The sequence below is a fragment of the Rhinolophus hipposideros genome (assembly GCF_964194185.1).
Source record: "Rhinolophus hipposideros genome assembly, chromosome: 20".
NCBI lineage: Eukaryota > Metazoa > Chordata > Mammalia > Chiroptera > Rhinolophidae > Rhinolophus > Rhinolophus hipposideros.
Window position 1 is genome coordinate 14,923,183 of NC_138066.1, and position 19,816 is coordinate 14,942,998.

Consider the following 19,816-nt stretch of genomic DNA (forward strand, 5'->3'; position numbering starts at 1 on the left):
GTTTCTGGGGAAGGTCACTGCTCTCATCAGATCCTCAAAGGGATCCCACGCCCCCCCTTCCCCTCCGCGCCCCCCCACGCGCCATATATTAAGAACCAGTGATTTGACGGAAATCAGAGTTAATCTTTGGCAAAGTAAATAATTTCATGTTTGGTCCCAGCAGAGGCAGTGACATTTTTCATTCGTTGACGGCCCGTTTTCTCAGAGTCCAAGAACCCCCCAAAAGCCCAAAGTGTAAAAAGTGACCTAATAAGTGAAGACCACAGAGAAGAACTAAGCGGAGCCCAATGACCAACATGAGATCACCTGGAGTTACGTGGGGGAAAGAGACCGGATTAGAGGCAGGACAGTGGCCGGATGTCCTCTCCCCACGTCGCCTCCGAGAGTTGGGAGGCTGGAAGGAGAGAGCGCAGAGTCAGAAACCTCCGGCTCGATGTTACAAACACCAGCTGCAGCCGACGACGGTCGCGCTGGTGTGGTGACCACTTCCGCCGGGAGACGACCCCTCCCCCCGGCCCCGCGCGGGGCACCCTGGGAGCCGCGAGTCCATTGGGCCGTCGCACGCCGGGCGGGGCAGTGTGACGTCTCCTCCCTGTCGGCCTCGCGCGGGGCTCCCTGGGAGCCGCGGGTCTGCTGGGCCGTCGCACGTGGGGCGGGGCAGTGTTGCGTCTGGTTCTGGAGACGGGAGGCTACGCCTCTCTCACGTCCACCCTGGGCTCCTTTCCTCAGCCTTTCACCTTTTCGCGCTTGTTGAGAGTCCCGCCTCTACCGCGGGCCGCACCACCCAGAGCACTCCGTGCGCTCACGCCCCGCCTCTTACGGAAGCCGCGGCGGAGGTCCCGAAGCCGGAAGAAAAACACCCGGGAGAGGGACCTGCTGTCGGAGGGGTGCTGATCCGGCCCGGATCTCCCGGGGCTGGGAGACGCGAGTCGGCCGGGCCACCGCATGGGGACAATGGCAGCTGAAGCGAGGGGCAGGAAGCTCAGGTGAGGCAGTGATTGGGGGCAGGCTGGCCTGCTCCAGGTGGGATCGCGGCCAACCACCCGATTGGGGCGGCGGATCTGGGGCCGAACCAGACTCGGGGAGAAGGGACCGGGCCTACAAGACGGTTTCTAGTTCAGAGGCGCTCACGAGTTACCCAAGGCCAGTGTCGGGCGTTTAGTGTTGGGTCCGAGCGCCACGCCCCCTCCCCACTCAGGCCGCCGAGCTCATCCCCACCTGGGCGCCCCAGGCAGGTGCGCAGTTGGCTTTTGGAGAAGGCAGCAGTGTTGGGCTGTTTGGAGTTAAAGACACAGAGCGCGCTCTCCTCAGCTCTAGAGTAGAAATCTGTCCTTTCTTTTGATCGGCATTTACATCTTGGGGTGTGCTTGATCCCGTCGTGACCTCCTGAAATCCGAAATCAGATTTAGATGAGATCCTTTCCTAAAGTGGTGTAGCCTGGTCCCCTGCTTGTTCCTTAACGAGGAACAACGCTCATCCGCAGCTCGATGCAGGTCACAACGCGAGGATTTGCGGCTAATCGTTGGACAGGAGAATTTGGGCGAGAAATCCCGACTTCTGCTCCCCACTCACTTAGAGCCAGCCCCTGGGAAAACAGGGAGCCTTGGAGAAACACGGCTGTCTTTCTTAATCCACTGTTGGACAGCAGGGGGAGATAGTAAACAAACGAAGCACGGAGTCTCTGGCGGAGTGCCTGAGAAGGTGGTTTTTGTGTTGTTTTGTTGATGTTCGCAAGGAGGGGCAGGAAATTGCTTGAAGCCAGCCGAGAATTTCCTCCAAGTTGTGTGCTGTGTAGAACATGGACCTCTAAGAACAGGGTCCGGTGGAGAAGAGACGTTTTGGGACATCCTGCCCATTTCTCCCACGCCCTGTACCCTCTCCCAGTTTAGATCTTAGGCTGCTGCAGATCCTCCTCTTGGTGGTGTACCCAAGATTCACCTGAGACTTGGTGGCTGTGGTTGGTCTCCGAAGGGTTTGTAGCCCCTGTCTGCTCGGTACTCAGCAGTCGGGCTTCCTTCGAGTGTTGCTGTGACTATTCCCTTGAGATCTGGAGATCTCTCCTTCCCTTGAACTTCCTTAAGCTCTTTGAAATGTTTGGCAGAATTGGTTGTGTTCTAGGGATCTGCTAGGAAGGAGTGAGGAAGGAATGTGGTCCTATCTCTGTTGTTTTTGAAATTCCCCTGACTTACAAGGCTGAAGCCTCTCACAAGGTGAAAACTGAACCTCCATAATCTTGCTGGTGATCCTAGGAACCCTTGGGTTGAGAAGTGGGGAGTGGGAAGTTGCTGACGGAGCCTTGGATGATTGTTAGTGTCAATAGCTGGTGAAATTAATAAATTCCTGACTATCTACCTCTTCCCTTTCCTGGCCCTGAAACCTTTGTGCTTTCAGCTCTCCTAGTGTCAGCAGCACCAGTGCTGCCAGATGTGGGCAGCTATAGGCTTGCACGGAAGAGCCAATTAAGGGTGGGAATTTCCTGCTTTGGGGGTCAAAGGTGAAGACGAAGGGCTTGTAGTTCAGTGCCACCATCCCCACCACCAGGTGCAGAAATTCATGTTTCCCATTATGATCACAGTGGGTGTGGAGGAGCCATTAGCAAGCCTAGACCCCTGTCCATTATCTGCAAAAGGTTTTATCCTCCTTCCTCCATGACTTCACTTTACACTCCTTCCACAGCATACATGTTGTTACATGGAATGTGGCCTCTGCCTCACCACCTCTAGACCTCGATGATCTGCTTCAGCTGAATTACCAGAGCCTGAACCTGGACATGTATATCATTGGGTAGGTGTCTGCAGGGCCCCTTCACCCTCCCCTATAGCTGAGCTCAGGTAAGCCTGACCCGTCCAAGTTGTCCCCATGGGGAACTGCTGTAACCTGTCCTCCCTCACTCTGGAGGCTGAAGGCTGGGAGCTTTCAGCCTGCGTCAGGGCCAGTCAGTGTCTCTTGTCCTGCGTCAATAATGGCACGGGTTTGGCGATCAACAGCCAGGGGAGGGAGAGCTCATTCATGGTCTTGAGAACCCGAGGCTTACAAGTCCTCTGAGTGCAGCACTAAATGTCTGTGGCAGAGGCAGTGCCCTCTAGGCCAGGGGGAGAGCCTCTGACCTGGGATGGGCAGTTTGCAGGAAGTGAACTGTGGGATCATGAGCCTCCTTTGTGACACTGCCTTTGAAGACCCATGGAGCAGTTTCTTCATGGACGTGCTTTCCCCTCTCAGCTTCGTCAAGGTAACTTTCAAGTTCATGGGCAATTGGGAAATGTGTCTTACCTCTTGTCACTAATCCTCAGTCCTTTGGTCTCCCACTCAGGCTTTCATGCTGTTTCCCATTTAGTTAATGGCTGAAACCTCAGGTACACCTGGCTCCTTGAGGCTCCTGCCTGCCTTGTGCCTTTCCAAGGTAGCTGGAGCTGAGCTGGGACCCAGGAGTTAGTTTACACCTTGATATTTTCAGGTAGGGAGAATTCCTCGGGGAGGTTCAAAGGGTCTTATTAATAGCTCAGTGCCTACCCCATCCCCAGCCAATCTCTCCTCACATGCCTTGCCTGAAATCTCTGAGTGTAATAATAATTGCTACATTTATCAAATTCATACTTGGTGTTAAACGTTATAAATAAGGTTTTTATATACATAATTTTGAAATCTTAAATCTCTCGAAATACGGGTATTTTACGGATAAAACCAAGATTCAGAGGTCATACAGGCTCTCTGGGATTTGAATCCAGATCTTTTAAACTTCATTATCCGTGTTCTTAACTACTATACCTTATTTTTATACTGGTGAGCTCGAAGGCTGACAGGCATCCCATGGCTAACTGCTGGTATCAGAGGGTGTTCTCTGATCCTGGGGGCAGACACCTCACACTCTCAGGAGCCCAGAGGTTAGGGGAGGGGAGATCGGTGTGGAGGAACAGGGTTGTCAGTCTGAAAGGCCAGTATTCCTTGGGGGGTCTTTAGAGCATAGGAGAATCCACAGGAAGGCTCTAGATTGCTGATCTTCGCCTTTCTGCCTTGCATAGCTAAGGGATGAAACACACTCCCATTCAAAGCACCTAGAGCAGTGTTTCTTGAAAATACCAGAATCCCCCTATTCCTTTCACTGGGTGACTGCATTTCTTTTGAATTAATTCTGTTATCCTAGTTTGCCTGAGGATGTTGCGGCAAGAGCTGTGAGTCCTCCTGAGGCGGGCAGAGCCAGGAGGAGATACATGATTTGGTCTTGCTGCTGAGGGTAGAAAATTCCAGCCCTGAGCCTTGGGCTCCTCTAGATCAGACTTAGGCCTCCTGCAGACATGGCTGGAGCTAGACCCTCTCAGAGGGCAAAACCACTTCTCTGTCACCATCCACTCCCTTCCTGAGACTGGAGGCGTCTCTGCACCTTGGCTAACTGGCAAGGAATTGGTACAGTCAGATTGAGCCAAGGAAATTAGCTTAGCTTCTGGCAGGGATACACCACATTGTAGCCGTGCTGCCTCCCAAGGTTAGGAGGCCCGCAGATGACCCTCCTTCCCCTGGCCAAGAATTGAGGTGAAGGGGTGAGCCCTGCTTGCAGTCTGTTTCTTGGGCAGGAGTTTACAAGCCATAAGTTGAGAAGCCTGGGACCAACCCCCTTTGCTGGTTCCAGGGCTCCCAGCCACCTCCTTTCTAGGCCCTTCCTTAGCCCCTCCTACTTCATTTCCTCTAACTAGAACTTCCCCTACAAATCTCTTGCCTTTCCCCACAGCCCCACCCTTTCTCCCTTTCCTGCCTCACTCCCCCATCCCCTCCCCTTCTCTGATCCTTCACAAAGTAAACTGGTGCCTTTGTGGTGGAGCCCAGTGGCCCAAACCTGCTCTGTGGGTTGGAATTCAACTTGAAACTCTCCTGAATCTTTCTTTATCCCTGAGAGTCAGCCCCTCATAGTCCAGCTCTTCTCCCCACTTTCATTATCATTTGTGCACATGAAGGGGAGAAGCCCAGAAGGGGGGGCGGGAGTTGGAGTCAGGGGTTGCAGACACAGTTGTAGCGGCTACTGCCCAATCCGAGGTTCTCACGCCTCCCTCACTCAGTCCTGGGTTCGGGGTTCCCCCTGCTTTGACTCTTCCACTGTGCCAGAGCTCCTGGCCTGCGGGATCAAGTTGCATAATTCCTGGAAGGCCCCAGTACACGCTCCCCACCCGGGGATTTCCTCCTTGGCCTCTGCACCTCATGCTCCGGAAACAGCTACTCAAGTGGTGGGTGTAGACGGCCTAACGCTGAGATGGAGGCCCACTGGCCAGGCCCATTCCCATGCACAGACAGCAGTGGTTTGGGCCGTCCGGTCTTTGGATGTTATCATCCATCCAGGTCATCCTCCTGATCCCTTAGCTTCTTTCAGCCTCAGTCCTTCATCTGCTAAACAGGGGCAGTGGTTCCTTATAGGGTTGTTGTAAAGATGAAATGTGATATAAAGCACTCCAGTAGATGTCTGCTATTCTCCCCAAGCTGCGAACACACGGCCTCTGTGTGCACTCTCCTCCCCTCTGCATTGCCTTCATGGACATCCAACTGCCCACCATCCATAGTTATTTTGGAGGAGCATTTTCTTAATTTTTTTCCACTGACCTACAACATATGCAGAAATTAAGCATACAGTTCGATGGATTTTTATACATACATACATATATGCATGTTACACCAGAATAGTCAAGAGTCAGAATATTTCCAGCACCCCAGAAGGCTCTCTCATGTTCTTCCCCTGTGTTTGCTTTTAAGAATCTTTACACTGAAAAATAATGGCTGCCAGTTAATCCTTCCAGCATCTGTGAGATAGATTCCTGCTCTATCAGTGAGAAAATAGTCTGAGAGACTTGCAAGTGTCAAATACTAAGAACCAGAGCCAGGATTTGAACCCACATCTGGCTAAGTTCCAAGTCAGTGCCCTTGGCCACTATCATGTATAGCAGCGTTCCTGTTTGAGGCCCTTGGCCCCCCGGGGGCTGGGGTGGCCCAAGAGTACCCAGAGGACCTCAGGAGGCCATCAGTGAGAGGAGCACCTGGGCATGCGTGGGGCTGGGACTGGAGTCGAAGCCCTCCTGATGCCACGGTACCCTGGCAGCCTGTCTTCTCTGTCCCCCAGGCCCAGGCCCAGAAACCCAAACTGGCATCACTCGCCTAAGGGGAGTGAAGCTCTGAGACTTGAACTGAGATACCAGAAATCCTCGGGCAGGGCACTCGTGTGACACAGGGCCCAGCAGGGACAGTCAGCCTGTGCAGAGAAATGAATGACCATTGCCCTCCCCTGTCCTGCAGGTCTCCTCTGTCCGCATGCAGGGGATCCTCTTACTGATCTTTGCCAAGTACCAGCACTTGCCCTTTATCCAGATCCTCTCTACTAAATCCACCCCCACTGGCCTCTTCGGGTACTGGGTAAGGACTGAGTGTTGTTTGAGTCATGAGCTGGGAGGCGTCGTATTACTGAGCTGGGAAGGCCTGGGGGCTTTTAAGCGGGGCAAATGGAAAAAAGGGTGAAACGAATCTTGACCTTCTGGCCAGGCTACTGCCCTGCATACCCACTGTGGGAGGTGAGACCATCTCTGCTCAGGCCTACAATGGGAAAAGGGAGGTGTGTCCCACCCGGAGCAGCTTCCTACCCTTCTGCCCACCTGTCCTACCAGGGGAACAAAGGGGGCGTCAACATCTGCCTGAAGCTTTACGGCTATTATGTGAGCATCATCAACTGCCACCTGCCCCCGCACATGGCCAACAATATCCAGCGGCTGGAGCATTTTGACCGGATCCTGGAGATGCAGAATATTGAGGGACCTGGTACCCCCAACATCCTGGACTACGAGTGAGCGTGCAGTTGCAAACTGCCGCCCCTGCCCTGTCTCGCACAGCGGCCCAGGCTGGCGTCCTCTGCCCATCACGGCTACCCAGCCAGAGGCAGTTTGTGCTCCTCTCTCAGCCTCGTCCCTGGGGTCCGGGACCCCTTCCCCTTCCCCGGCCCATCTGTCCTGCTTAGAAGCCTGGTCTACTTCTGGAAATCCCAGGTTAAGACCCTTGTGGTTCCGGGCTCACCTGAATGGCTGGTTCTCAGCCTTGCCTGGTAGCCAGTTGAGGGAAAAGGAGGGAGGGCTGGCACCTGCTTTGTGTTTGCCACTTGCCCCTCAGGGCTGGTCTGTTCGCTTACATAGTGGGAGCCATGAGAACAGTCCCATTAGGTCCATGCCCCGGTCTTCACCTGCTCCTCTCCCAGCATCTGGCTTATCACCTGCAGCCCCTGGAGCAACAGAACCTCCTCCGGCCTCTCACAGACCTGCCTTCCTTTCTTCCTGAAGCCTCATTCTCTGGTTTGGAGACATGAACTTTCGGATCGAGGACTTGGGGTTGCACTGCGTTCGAGAAGCCATAAAAAATCAGTGCTACAGTGACCTGTGGCCGAAGGATCAGGTATCAGGGAAAGGGGTGGGGTGTCTAGAGGGGTGATCTGAGTCCATGGTGAAGGTCCAACATAAATAGTGTGGAGTGTTGCTCAGGTTCCCTAGAGCCTATTCTCCTTTCCTGGTCCATCGTAGCCCCTGCTCCTGGGCAGGGGGGAGTCTAGGGCTTCGCTCCTGGGGTGGGGCAGCCACTCCTGTCAGGGCCTGGGCTTATCTGGAGGAAGCAGGGTCCAGCTGCTGGGTGTTAGCACAGGGCACGAGAAGGGCTTTGGCCTGCTGTGCACCACCCTTGTATCCCTGTCATCTTTCCCACGCGTGCTTGCCTCCTAGAGGCAAATGAAATACCTCCCATTTGGGGGGCCCTGGCTACCCAGCCTCCCCTCTGACACAGGTCTGCTAGTGGCTCCCAGACAGATGGAATTGAAAATCTGGTCCCTGTAATCCAAGGACTAGGCAGTGGCAGGCAGCTGCCTTCCCTAGGAATGGGGTAATATTTGCAAAAGGGTTGAGCCTCTCTCCTGGGGGTGGGGTGGGGTGGAGATGGGGTGCTGAGGCTGCCACTGGGGCTGTGAGGAAGTGAAGTGGTATTGGTTGACTCTTGTCCCACCGTGGTAGCATGTTCTGATCCCTTAAATGGAGCAGGAGGTTGGGACCATTGGGAGATGGGACTGTGTCTTTCTCTACAGCTCAGCGTTGCCAAGATACGCGACCCACTGCTCCGGGAATTCCAGGAAGGCCCCCTGCTCTTCCCACCCACCTACAAGTTTGATAAGAACTCCGACAACTATGATACCAGGTGAGGGGCTCCACCAGTAAGATCAGCCTGCCATGGAGCTGGAATTAGCCTGTGAGGAGGAAATGGGGGCCCAGGAGGCCTGGGATGTCATACCATGCTGGCCCTAGTGGGAGCTGCCTCAGAGTAGAAAAGTTAGGGAAGCAGGAATAGATCTTGCCAGCACCTCTCAGGAATGACACCCCCAATCCCACCCACCTCATGAGGCGCTGGCTGTGGGGGTTGTCTCAGATTGTCCTCGGAGCAGGAGGTAGAGCCGGTGCTGGCAAGGATGGGGGGGTGGGGGCCGTGGGGCAGGTAAAACCAGAAGAAAGGAGGAGGCAGCTGATTCCTGACTTAGGAGGGGCTGCATTTCAGCATTCTGGGGACCCTGCCCCCACTCCGTATGGATTTCTGCTCGTCCTCAGATGAGGCTTGACTCAGCCAGTTACCGGTATTAAGCACTCCTGCCACAGCTGTGAGTGGGTCACGCACTATTTAGGAAGGTGAAATAGTAGTCATCAGTGGAGGATTTTATGGGGAACAGCATAGAGTCGTTAGAAGCGCAGCTCTGCATCAGCGCCATGACCTTGGACAAGGTGTTTAAGCCTCGATTTTGTCATCCATAAAATGGGGATGATAACAGTGCCCACCTCATGGGTTAAGAATTGAATGAGACCTTGCATGTGTATAGCCCAATGCCTGGCACCCACTAAGCACTGATAACTGCCATTATTATTTTTAGATTCATACCTTTGTGTGGCAGTTTTACTGGAAACCTTTCTAAAAAGCTGACAAGGGGCCAGGTAATTACCAAAACCTTAGGCTTAGGGAGAGGGGCAAAAGCAGCTCTGGCAAGAGGTTCCTGGCCCAACTTAGCGCAAGGACCCTTATCTCTTTGCAGAAAAAGAAGAACCCCTTACATGTTGTGGAGCTTTTTGTTTCACATGAAGCAGCTCCTTCATTTGTTCCTCCTGTTAGGACTGTCTTATGAAGGACATGGGAGGTCCTCCAGGGCGGCCCAGGCCTGAGATTTAGGGGGTGTGTGGGTGTCTCCACAGCCAAGCCAGGGCAAGAGGTAGAGTTGCTGGCAATGGTATGGCAGAGCCAGTGTCCCCGCCAAGGAAGAGGGAAAGGGTAAGCCATTTCAGGAGTGTGGGGAGAAGGTGAGCCATTTCAAGAGTATGGAGCAAGACAGAGCGGGGTCATGGCCAGGGCAATGCACACCAGAAGAGACTATGAACACTGGCAGCAGGGTCCAGCCGGAGCAACAGAGCAGGCCAGAAAGGAGGTAAGAGGGCAGGCTCGGGCTGGCCCAGGTCCACGGCTGTAAAGAGACTGCCAGTGTCCTCAGCCATCCGTTGGAAATGAGAGTCATGGAAATTGTAAGCCCTTGGTGGAACAGGCTGGGGCCTTGGGGGCTGGGACCCTCCACCAGTTGACTTTAAAACCTCACTTGCCAGCAGAAAGAGAGCTGCTGACAGGCCATGTAGCCGGGTGTCCCGTTGCCCCTACCCTCAGGTATGGAAGGGAAACCACGAGGAGACTGGAAGTGTTTGCTAGTAGCTGGATCTAAACTGCAGTTGGCAAGGACTGAGATTGGGTAAAGTCTCAGAGACATTCAAGGACATCCCCAGGTAGCTCAGCAAGTAATGGCAGAGTTGGGGCTCAGACCTGATTCTCTGGATTCTGTGGCTCTCGATGCTTTTCTCTAGCCCATAGTACCTCCGAATTCATACCTAGTATTGCCAACAACGGCAAAAAGCATGGCAGGATCAGGATAGCAAAGGCTTGCTAAGGAAGAGGCAGATATTTGTTTCCCCACAATAGACACAGTGCGCATTGTGGTTGACATTGAGCACCTGTTATTGCCAGGCATTGTGCAAAGGGCTTTGCCTGCATCACTTCACTTAGTTCATACCGTATCCCCATCAGGTAGACACTGTTTTTATTGACTTTTTGCAAATAAGGAAACTGAGTCTCGGAATATCTACGTAAGGTAGTAACAGAGTAAGTGACTGAGCAAGAATTTGAACTTGTGTCTGTGTGACTCCAGACCCACGCACTTCCCTTTGCCTGGAGCCCAGGAAATCAAGGAATGTCTAAACAGGAGCAAGGGACATTACAGGGGGACATCATACTGATATATTGCTGATTGGGCCCAGGATCCAGAGGCAGCTGAGAGTTCCTGCGGTGTCCGGGGCCTGAGCCCCACGTAGGGAGCAGAAACATTCCCGTCTAATCAGACCTGCGTCATCCTTGAAAACCGGTTCAGGCATCACCTCTACTAGGAAGCCTTTCCTGACCCAACCTTCTGTCTCACTGAGAGTTCTCTCCTGCCCATCTGCTACTACATGCCTCGTACACACCATGCTATTAAGGTTGCTGTTTAAGACACAGTGTACCTTTCTTGCTGTACTGGGAATGCCCGGAGTGCAAAGACTGGGTCTGATTTATGCCCATTCTTGGGAGGTAGCACAGTGCCAGGCAAATGTTTGAATTGGGAGCCTAAGAGGACAGAGAGGAAAGGTATGGTATTTAAGGAGCAGCCGGTCTAGTAGAGGGACCCACCCATAGAAGAAATCCAAATAAACACTATCAAGTCCAGGAGTTGGCCCATAGGACCTTCTAGAATTTTGTGCAAGTGCCAAAGGAGGTTGAAGTGAATGGTAAGGAGGCGGGCAGCTGAAGCCAGGAGGAGTCCGTCACAGTTGTCAAGGAGGCAGCAGAGTTTGGCAGAAAGAAGGGCAGGCATTGTCAGCAGCCCTGTCAAGAGGCACCTTGAGCGAGTCTGACCCAGCTGTGCAGAGTGACTGAGGGAGTTGTGTGCAGGACATGGGACGCAGCTTTGCCTAGCCATGGCAGTGTCCCTGAGCCAAGATGTAATGAGAACCGAGGTCAGCTCCATTACAGGGAAGGGTGAAAGGGCTGAGGGCCGGAAATCCTGTTCAAGTCAGGGATTGTAATAGGGTTTTGTTACAGGAACCCAGTAAACCTCCCTGCGAGGCCTGAGCACAGGATATTAGGATCAGTCTAGTCGAGACCCGGGTCCAGAGTTCAATGGGACACTTAGAAGCCTTCTATAGGGAACTGAAGGGAAAGTACTTTCAGACCCAGAAATGAAACACATCACTGCTTTTGAATCAGTAAATGGGTTCAGTTTTCTAGGCTCTTAAACCAAGAGAACCTTGCAGAGCTACTTGGTTTTAATTTTTCTAAAGTAAAGACATAATTAACCTCTAGAAACAATTCTTGTATTCAGTCATGACCTTTTAGCCAAAAAGCCCTGTTCTGGTAACACACACTGTAAGACGGTTCTGGCTGCTCTGACTAGGCCACGGTGGAGCAAGCTGGTGGAAACAGTGGAGTGCAGTGAAGGGAGTGGGGACTTCACAGTCAGCAGACGTGGGCAAGCATCCAGCATCCACCTGGACAGGGTGACCTCTCTGAACTTTAGTGTCCTGTGGGAGAAAAACGTGACATTCTTCCAGTGTTGGAAGGATTAGAACAGTCTGTGAGACACCTGTCCCAGTGCCTAATACCCAGAAGGACCCCATGTTTAGCTATATTATTAAGTTGGTGCAAAAGTAATTGCGGTTTTTGCTATTAACCTTTTAAACTGCAGTTACTTTTGCACCAACCTAATAGAAATGGAGAACTGGGGGAATATACAAATATACAAATACAAAATCTGACAATTAAGTTTGCGAACTTACCCTGGAAAAAGTGCTACATGCCTCATTGCTGAATATCACTACGGTCACCTTTGAAGTACTCCCCTTGGGAAGCTATGCACTGATGCCAGTGCCTAGTCTACTCTTCAAAGCAATTTTGGAATTCTTTCTGGAATGGCCATCAGAGCTGTCATATTACCCCTGATGTCCTTTTGTCATCCAAATGTCTTCCTTTCAGTATTTCCTTTATCTTTGGGTAAAGAAAGAAGTCATTGGGGGCCAGATTAGGTGAGTAGGGAGGGTGTTCCCATACGGTTATTTGTTTACTGGCTGAAAACTCCCTCACAGACAGTGCCTGGTAAGCGGGTGCATTGTCGTGATGCAAGAGCCATGAATTGTTGGCGAGAAGTTCAGGTCGTCTAACTTTTTCACGCAGCCTTCTCAGCACTTCCAAATGGTAAACTTCGTTAGCTGTTTGTCCAGTTGGTACAAATTCATAATGAATAATCCCTCTGATATCAAAAAAAGTTAGCAACATCGTTGCAACAAGTTCAGACATTAAATATTACATTAAATGTATGTAATGTTTACACATTTATTTTGTTTATTTGTTTCTTGTCTTTTGTCAAGTTCCTCAAGGACCTTGTCAATTTCATTTCTTGGCTCCCTCCTTGGCCTGGTGTTTATAAGGGCTCAGTAAACCTCGTTGACAGAGTACTGCAGGTGCCTAGTGATGAGCTTGGGCCAGGCTGTGGAAAAGGAGAAAAGGGAGACAGGCTGAGAGGTACTGAGGAGGAAGGAGAGACAGGCTGTGGTCAGGACTTGGGGAAGATCCTGACGTGACAGCAAGTGTGGGTTCTTAACTATAAGAGGGAAGTTGGGGCGGGGGGATGCTTTGAAAGGGAGAGTGGTGCATTCCTGTGGTTTATTACCAAGTTGTAAGCATCGCTCGGCACTGAATGTCCAAGGTCGGTTCAGAGATTCAGCGTCTATGGTCTCTGGGATAGAAAGTCCCCTTTCCGATGTCCTCTGAACAGTGAGCTGCTGAAACAGTCCAGGAGGCCCACGCACGTGGCTTAGCCAGTTCCACTTCCTGACCGCTCCCGTGACGCGTGTTAATTTACTTAATCCTCACAGTGGTTCTTTGAAGTAAGTACTGTTATCACCCCATCTTAGAGCTGAAGAAACTGAGGCTTGGTGTGATGTCACTTGCCCAAGGGCACGTAGCTTTTTTTTTTTTTAACTACTGGCTTATTGTAAAAGGGTATAACTGAGGAACAGGCAGGTGGAAGAGATGCATGGGAGAAGGTATGGAGAAAGGGTGAGGAGCTTCTAGGCCTCTGCAGGCCCACCACTCCCTAATCTCCACATGTTCACCAACCTAGAAACATGGCTCTTTCTTAACAGGGCAGAACTTTCCCCAAACTGGTCTCTGATTCTAGAGTCAGAGTTTATCACCAAGACGCCATTGTGCCTCTATTGCTAGAAAACTATTGCTGTTGAAGTGACAACAGTATGTCAAAAATGTTTATTTAAAATAGTAATTGAGGGCCAGCCCGGTGGCTCAGATGGTTGGAGCTCCGTGCTCCTAACGCCGAAGGCTGCTGGTTCGATTCCCACATGGGCCAGTGGGCTCTCAACCACAAGGTTGCTAGTTCAATTCCTCGAGTCCCGCAAGGGATGGTGGGCAGCGCCCCCTGCAACTAGCAATAGCAACTGGACCTGGAGCTGAGCTGCGCCCTCCACAACTAAGACTGAAAGGACAACAGCTTGGAAAAAAGTCCTGGAAGTACACACTGTTCCCCAATAAAATTCTGTTCCCCTTCCCCAAAAAAAGTCATAAAAAATAAAATAGTAATTGTACAAAAAATAGCACTCCTAACTGATTATAAGTATATGAAGCTGTATAGATGAAGATTAGATGGGTGTTTTTGAGGAGAGAGATTGAGCTGAGGGTTTTTTTTAGTGTGATTTCATAGGCAGTTGTTGAGTACCTACTATGTGCCAGGTCTGTCCTAATGCTCATGATACACAGGAGACTCCAAGAGCCAGTCCCTGTGAACTCCCTCCGAGTCCACACACTAACTGATACGCCGACTGGGAAACAAAACTACAATATAATGTAATTGTAGAAGTACTGGCGTAAAATGCTTTGAAAGGAGGAAGGAGAGGTCAGGGACAGGTTTATGACAAAGACAACATTGGAATTGGGCCTCTCCCTGTGAAGAAGGGTGTTCCAGGCAGCAGAAACTTCTAGAGGAAAGGTCCTGAAGCTTGAGAGAGTCGCCAGGGTGGGGTGGGTCTGGGGTTAGCAGTGAGAGATGACAGGGGTGTCAGATCCTGAGCACCTTGAAAGCCTTCCTTTGGGGACTTGAGATTTATTCTGGAGGCAATAAAAACTTCTTAAAGGTTTTAAAGTAGGAATCATCTGACTCCTTTGACCAGGCTTTCCTACTCTGTGGGTTCATTCAAAACCAAGGGGGAAGAACCCAGAAACAGCAACTGTTCCCCTTCCCCATTCCAGAACTCAGGGTCTCCATTTGGAGGCTGGGGCCTGAGTGCCCCGCCTGTCCTAGAGAATGCCCAGTAGCTGCTTGTGTAGGGCTGGGTTAGGAGTCAGACACTTGCCTGTCTTGGGGCAACTACAGTTATCTAGGGGAGGAAAGCGCTCTCATCTCTGGGGTTGTAGGTCTTCTCTCCTGCTCCTCAGGGAAGATCAGGTGGGAGGTCTCCTGAGAACAAAGAACCATAATAGGCAGTGTCTACCGAGAGCTGCTTTTGTACCAAGCACTGTGCCAAACGTTTTTTTATGCTTTATCTCAATCATCTCAGGAACTCGATGAGGTAACTACTGTTATTATCTCCATTTTACAGATGAGAAGCTGAGGCTTAAGAGGGGTTAGCCAGGTGATTTAGAGCACGTGCTCTGTGGTCATGCTGCCTGGCCGTAAATTGTGGCTTCACCACTCAGTGGCTGTGTGACTTTAGGGTAGTCACCTCCCCTCTAAGACTCAGTCTCTCCGCCTGTAAACTACTGATCACAACCATGCTATGAGCATCTCCTAAATGCTTCTTTCCTTTCCTAAGACCGTACCTTTAGTAAGGCAGAAGCCAAAGTCCAGGCCAGGGTCTGCCTTAACTCCCAAATGCAAACCTTACTTCTTTGATCTACTGTTGCTTTTGTTCAAGAAATAGGAAAAGCTTTGAAATGGAATGTTTCTGAGTCACAATTTGATTCATAAAAATGGAGACTAGACTGAGTGTCCTTGGTTGAATCTGCCAAAGGCCAGCATACTTTTGATTCTATTGGGCACCTTCCTGTCTGCTGCCATGCTGTGCTCCAGCTCTGGCGCAGCGGGCTCATGGCCACTGAGAGACCCCGGTGTTAGGGCCTCCAGCAAGCTCATGCGGTACCTACTGCTATGTTACCAACCCTCTCCCCATTCTTCCTCTTCCACCCCCAGTGAGAAAAAGCGCAAGCCTGCATGGACCGACCGCATTCTGTGGAGGTTGAAGCGGCAGCCCCCCGCTAGCTCCCACACCCCCAGGCTGCCGACCTGCGACTTCTGCCTGTCTCTGAAGAGCTACATTAGCCATATGACGTACACCGTCAGTGACCATAAGCCTGTCACCGGCACCTTTGACATGGAGGTGAACTTGTGGGCTGCCTGGCCCTTGGCAGAGGAGCAGCCATGCTGGGCCACATCCCCGAACCTTCCAGCCCTGGATTCTAATGTCAGCAGATCCCCCAGGGGAGACCTGGGAGGGTGACATGACACCAGGTCAGCTGTCCCAGCTCTTCTTAGGAGCTGTTGATGGCTCTGTCTGTCAAAAGCGTGTTCAAACCCTTTGTGAATAGGTTTCTATTTCCTCTTGGTGCTGTCCCTTAGGACTGAGTTCCATTATGCTTATTACCTACGAGGTGAAGGAGGACTTCCTTTGATTTGTCCTGAACCTGTCTGGATCGGGTTGCAAAGGGAGCTCCCTCCATCCTTGTATTTTGCCATCTAATGACCAAGGCAGTGTTAACCTTTGAGCTGCTGGCTGCCCTCAGCCTTCACCTTTTCATACTGGTTTGTCTGCCGTTATACCATTTGTTCCCTAGTTCCATTTGTACCATTCTTTGCTGAGAATGCCTAGAGTCGTTCTCACCACAGGCACCCTCTCACTGCCAAACTGAATTTGGGGCTTTGGGTCAGGAACCCAGGAGGCCTAAGAGCAGCTACCTGGCTTCTTTCTTAAACCTGTCAGCAACTCCCTCCCTCCATTCTCTCCCCACCTCACCCCTCAGCACTGGGCTCTCTGCTTGGTTACCCGCCCAGCCCTCATCCCTGTCCTCCCTGACCGGGCAGCCACCCCAGACAAGTTTTGCCCTTTCTCTTTCCAGCTGACCAGCCAAGATCTGCTGCTTTCTCAGGGCAGCCTAGCAGCGCTATGCCCACTGCCCTGGTACCCTCCTCCCTGCTCTGACCCTGGCTTGTTAGAAGGGCACTGTAAGGCCATTTGTCTCAGAGAAGGGAAGGATGCGGTGTATTTTTATCCCCCTTCTCACCTGTGTGTAGCTGAAGCCATTGGTATGTGTCCCGCTGATTACTCTGGTGCCTGAGGGCCTGTGGACCACGGAGGACATGCTGATCAGCTACTTCTTGACCCCAGACTTCATCAGCAGCTCCTGGGACTGGATTGGACTGTACAAGGTGATGTGACGGGCAAGACAGGGAGTCCCTCAGCCACAGCCTCTGGTTTATCCATCCTGAGGGCTCACAGGAGCTGGGCACAGACTGGAGAGCTCACCCTTACTCATCCCAGGGTCCTTGCCCACCTAGGGGCTGGCAGTGAAAGGGAGGGGGCATACAGCATGATGGCCCTACCTAGAAATGAGACTGTCCTCTCCTTAGGACGTGCCGTAGGTCCTGGGTGCTCCCAGACCGCTGACCACCTGCCCCCCCACCCACAGGTGGGGTTTCGCCACATTAATGACTACGAGTGCTATGTCTGGGTCAAGGACAACGAGGTCTCCTTCAGCGACAAGCTGAACCAGGTACCTGCCCCCCTTCCTAACCTAGGTATTCCACAACGCCAGCAGCTGGGCTTGCTTGAGCGCCCTTCTGTGTTCTGGAGCACGCAGAAGGCTGGAACTTGTTGCTGAGAACTGGGTGGGACCCAGGCTTGGAACTAACCCCATTCCTGCCCATCCTCCCCTCCAGGTGTACATCAACATTAGTGATATCCCTGAGACTGAGCACCAGTTTCTCCTGTGCTATTATAGCAACAGTCTACGTTCTGTGGTGGGGATAAGCAATCCCTTCAAGGTAAGGCGTGCTGGTGGGGTAAAGAGAAGGGTACACAGAACCCCTCATCCGTTCCCCGAGGCCAAGGGCCTAGGAGTCAACCCGTACCTGGAGCCGCAGCAGTTGGGGAATGGGAGCGATGGAACAGCGGAGAAAAATGTGCTCTTTCCCCTTCCACTCACTGCTTGTTTTATCCCTGCAGATCCAGCATCACGCCTTCTGGGAGAAGGACCCACTGGGTGAAGCCCAACCACAGATCTGAGCTGGGATGAGAGGGAATCCAGGGCGGAGGCCAAAGCTGGCAGCCAGCTCTGCTCACCAGTGTCAGAAGCACTAGGGGCCCAGCCCAGCCCCTTGAGGAGGCAGCAAGTATCCTTCACCTCCCAGGGGGAGCTGTGGCCACATTCCTGTGCTCTCTCCAGTCCAGATCTCTGGAATTGGCCACTTAAATACAGGTTTTGTTGTTGAGATGTAAGTGAAACCAGCTAGTTTGTCAACAGTGAAGAGCTGGGGACCGTCCACCGGATGTGGGAAGGACCCTGCAGCCTGCATTTCATTTCTTGGTTTTCCCCACACACACTTCCAGCCCTGCCCAAGCAGGCCTGCCAGGCACATGCCCCATCTGGCACAGGCCTGCATTCTTATCACGCCATCCTGGGCCTCAGGCTGCCTAGGAGGCGGAGATACTCACACTTGTACAGGCTCCATAGACTGGTTGGTGCAAACAGCACTGGCCTCCAGGAGTCTCGGCATCTCATTGCCTAGCCCCCTAAGGGATGGGCAGAGAGTCTGGGATCCTTGATTTGAGCAGAAGCAGTATGACCAAGTGGGCAGGATGGAGGGGCCCCTCTACCCAGGCTCTTAGGTAGGGGTTGTGGGCAGGTTGATGACTATCCTTCTGTCTGCACCCTCCTGCTCCCCTGGATCTGACCCAGGAAATTACTGGGCCTGAGCAGAGCATTGGACCCAGGTTCACTTCTGCTGGTGAGTCAGGCTCCATGCCCCCAACCTGCCCTTTGGTGAAGGGTTGGCAGGTGGTAGAAGAGCTATGGCCACAGACTTTTCCAGGGTTGTCTCTTTGCTCAGTGAACCTTATCTGGCTCTATCCTTGCCTGTAGTCACTGGCCAGAAACCTGCCCTCCCTCTAGACAACTCCAGGACCTAGAAGTGGGGGCAGGTAGAGAAGAGAGCTGGAATCAAGACTTTTGGAGAATCTGGTCCTGGGGGTCTTTAGAGAGCATTCTCCAGGTGCTTTGTGGCTGTGGCTGTCCCTGCTCCTACCACTTGCCTGCAGCCACTAGTGGCTTGGTGGTCCTTTTCCCAGGAGAAGACACCTCAGAGAGCCTACTCTGTGACTCAGGCCAATCCTACAACCCAAGCCTAAAGAACACTCCAGTTCTACGTTCCACACTCCACCCTGGGAGCCGTGTGTACCAAGAACTGCCCTCTGGCTTCTGGCGGTCCATGGCTGTGTTCTGTGTGTTAACACTGGGGGATAATTAGAAACATGGCTTTTACCCATGTGTGCGACTCCTTCTTGATGGTGGTGGGAGGGGCACATGGTGACGGGCCCTTGCTGGACTCCAGGATGAGGGCCCAGTAGATCCAGATTAGACTTCCTGTGTCTGAGTGGCAGGTGTTGCCTGGATGGGAATGGGATGAGGATCTGGGCTCCTGGCCCATATGAGGCATGCTACTGTGTTTCCCTGAAAATAAGACCTAGCCGGACCATCAGCTCTAATGCATCTTTTGGAGCAAAAATTGATGTAAGACTTGGTCTTTTATTATAAGACCGGATCTTTATAATACAATACAATATAATACCGGGTCTTATATTAATTTTTGCTCCAAAAAAACGCATCGGAGCTGATGGTCGGGCTAGGTCTTAATTTTCAGGGAAACATGGTACTTATTTAACTAAGCACTTAATTTACTCTGCTGCTAAACAGAATGGGTTGCTTAGAACTACAGCTCTCGGAAAAAGTGATTGCTCTCACTGGCCCATCCCTCCTCAGCTGCCACCCCCTCACACCTGAGTCTTGAGCATAGGTCCTGGGTTAAGCTATCCAAAAATGTCATCATTTTCCTCTGCCTCCCACCCCCTCTATCCCAAAGTTCCCATGGTAACCTCTATCCCTGCTCCCAACACATACCCACCTGAGGAACCCTCAACCCTTGCACTTGCCCACTTCATTCCTTCTCACATACATAGCCATCATGGGTGCTGCCACATAGCACCCTTCATTTGGCAGACGGAAACCACAGCTCAGAAGTGGCATGATCCTTTTAAAGTTACACAGGCAGCAGTGGTGTCATGCAGGACCAGAAACACAGGAATTGGGTCAAGACCTGGTTTTACAGTTGTCTGTAAAATACAAATAATGTACCTATTCACAGGATTATTGTGAGAGAACAATTATAAAAAAAAAAAAAAAACAGCAACACCATTAATACCTACCTGGGGCTGCCTCGCAGGGCTCCTGTCTTCAGGGGTCCCGTTTCTCCTGCGTGTGGAGTGTGCTTGTCTACACGCCCACCTCTCCCCTTCCGTCTTAAGTCTTCACTCATTCCTACTCCTGCCTCCGGTTGCAGAGCCCCTCCCAGCCTGGCAGGGGTGAGTCCAGCAGTGATTGAGAAGCGGGAAGGGGAAGGGGGAGTGCTTTCCCTCATCTTGGCTCC

General features: G+C 52.0%; 1 protein-coding gene and 1 long non-coding RNA gene across 5 annotated transcripts; one reads left to right on the plus strand and one right to left on the minus strand.

Annotated features, from left to right (window-relative positions):
* The first annotated feature begins 355 nt into the window (after positions 1-355).
* On the plus strand, positions 356-18,654 carry INPP5K (inositol polyphosphate-5-phosphatase K). 3 transcript variants are annotated; one of them, XR_013991968.1, is made up of 13 exons: positions 618-986; positions 2,677-2,784; positions 3,121-3,229; positions 6,271-6,387; positions 6,636-6,811; positions 7,299-7,410; positions 8,087-8,196; positions 15,311-15,497; positions 16,409-16,543; positions 16,804-16,887; positions 17,054-17,158; positions 17,340-17,506; positions 18,256-18,654. XR_013991968.1 is itself a non-coding variant. In XM_081028971.1 (12 exons), exons 1-12 carry the CDS (start codon positions 946-948, stop codon positions 17,397-17,399), a joined length of 1,344 nt encoding a protein of 447 aa, XP_080885097.1. In that variant the 5' UTR covers positions 356-945; the 3' UTR covers positions 17,400-18,654. The 3 variants fall into 3 exon arrangements, 2 of the variants coding, with proteins under 2 accessions (XP_080885097.1, XP_080885098.1); XM_081028971.1 differs by having other exon boundaries at positions 356-986; positions 17,340-18,654; XM_081028972.1 differs by having other exon boundaries at positions 660-986; positions 3,128-3,229; positions 17,340-18,654.
* On the minus strand, positions 12,326-19,715 carry LOC308488813. Of its 2 annotated transcripts, none has more exons than XR_013991969.1 (6): positions 19,596-19,715; positions 19,295-19,502; positions 16,399-18,780; positions 14,475-14,578; positions 12,779-12,890; positions 12,326-12,595 (listed from the first exon to the last, which is right to left on the minus strand). It is a non-coding gene; the product is annotated as an uncharacterized lncRNA (long non-coding RNA). The 2 variants fall into 2 exon arrangements; XR_013991970.1 differs by having other exon boundaries at positions 12,423-12,595; positions 12,779-12,887.
* Positions 19,716-19,816: the final 101 nt, after the last annotated feature.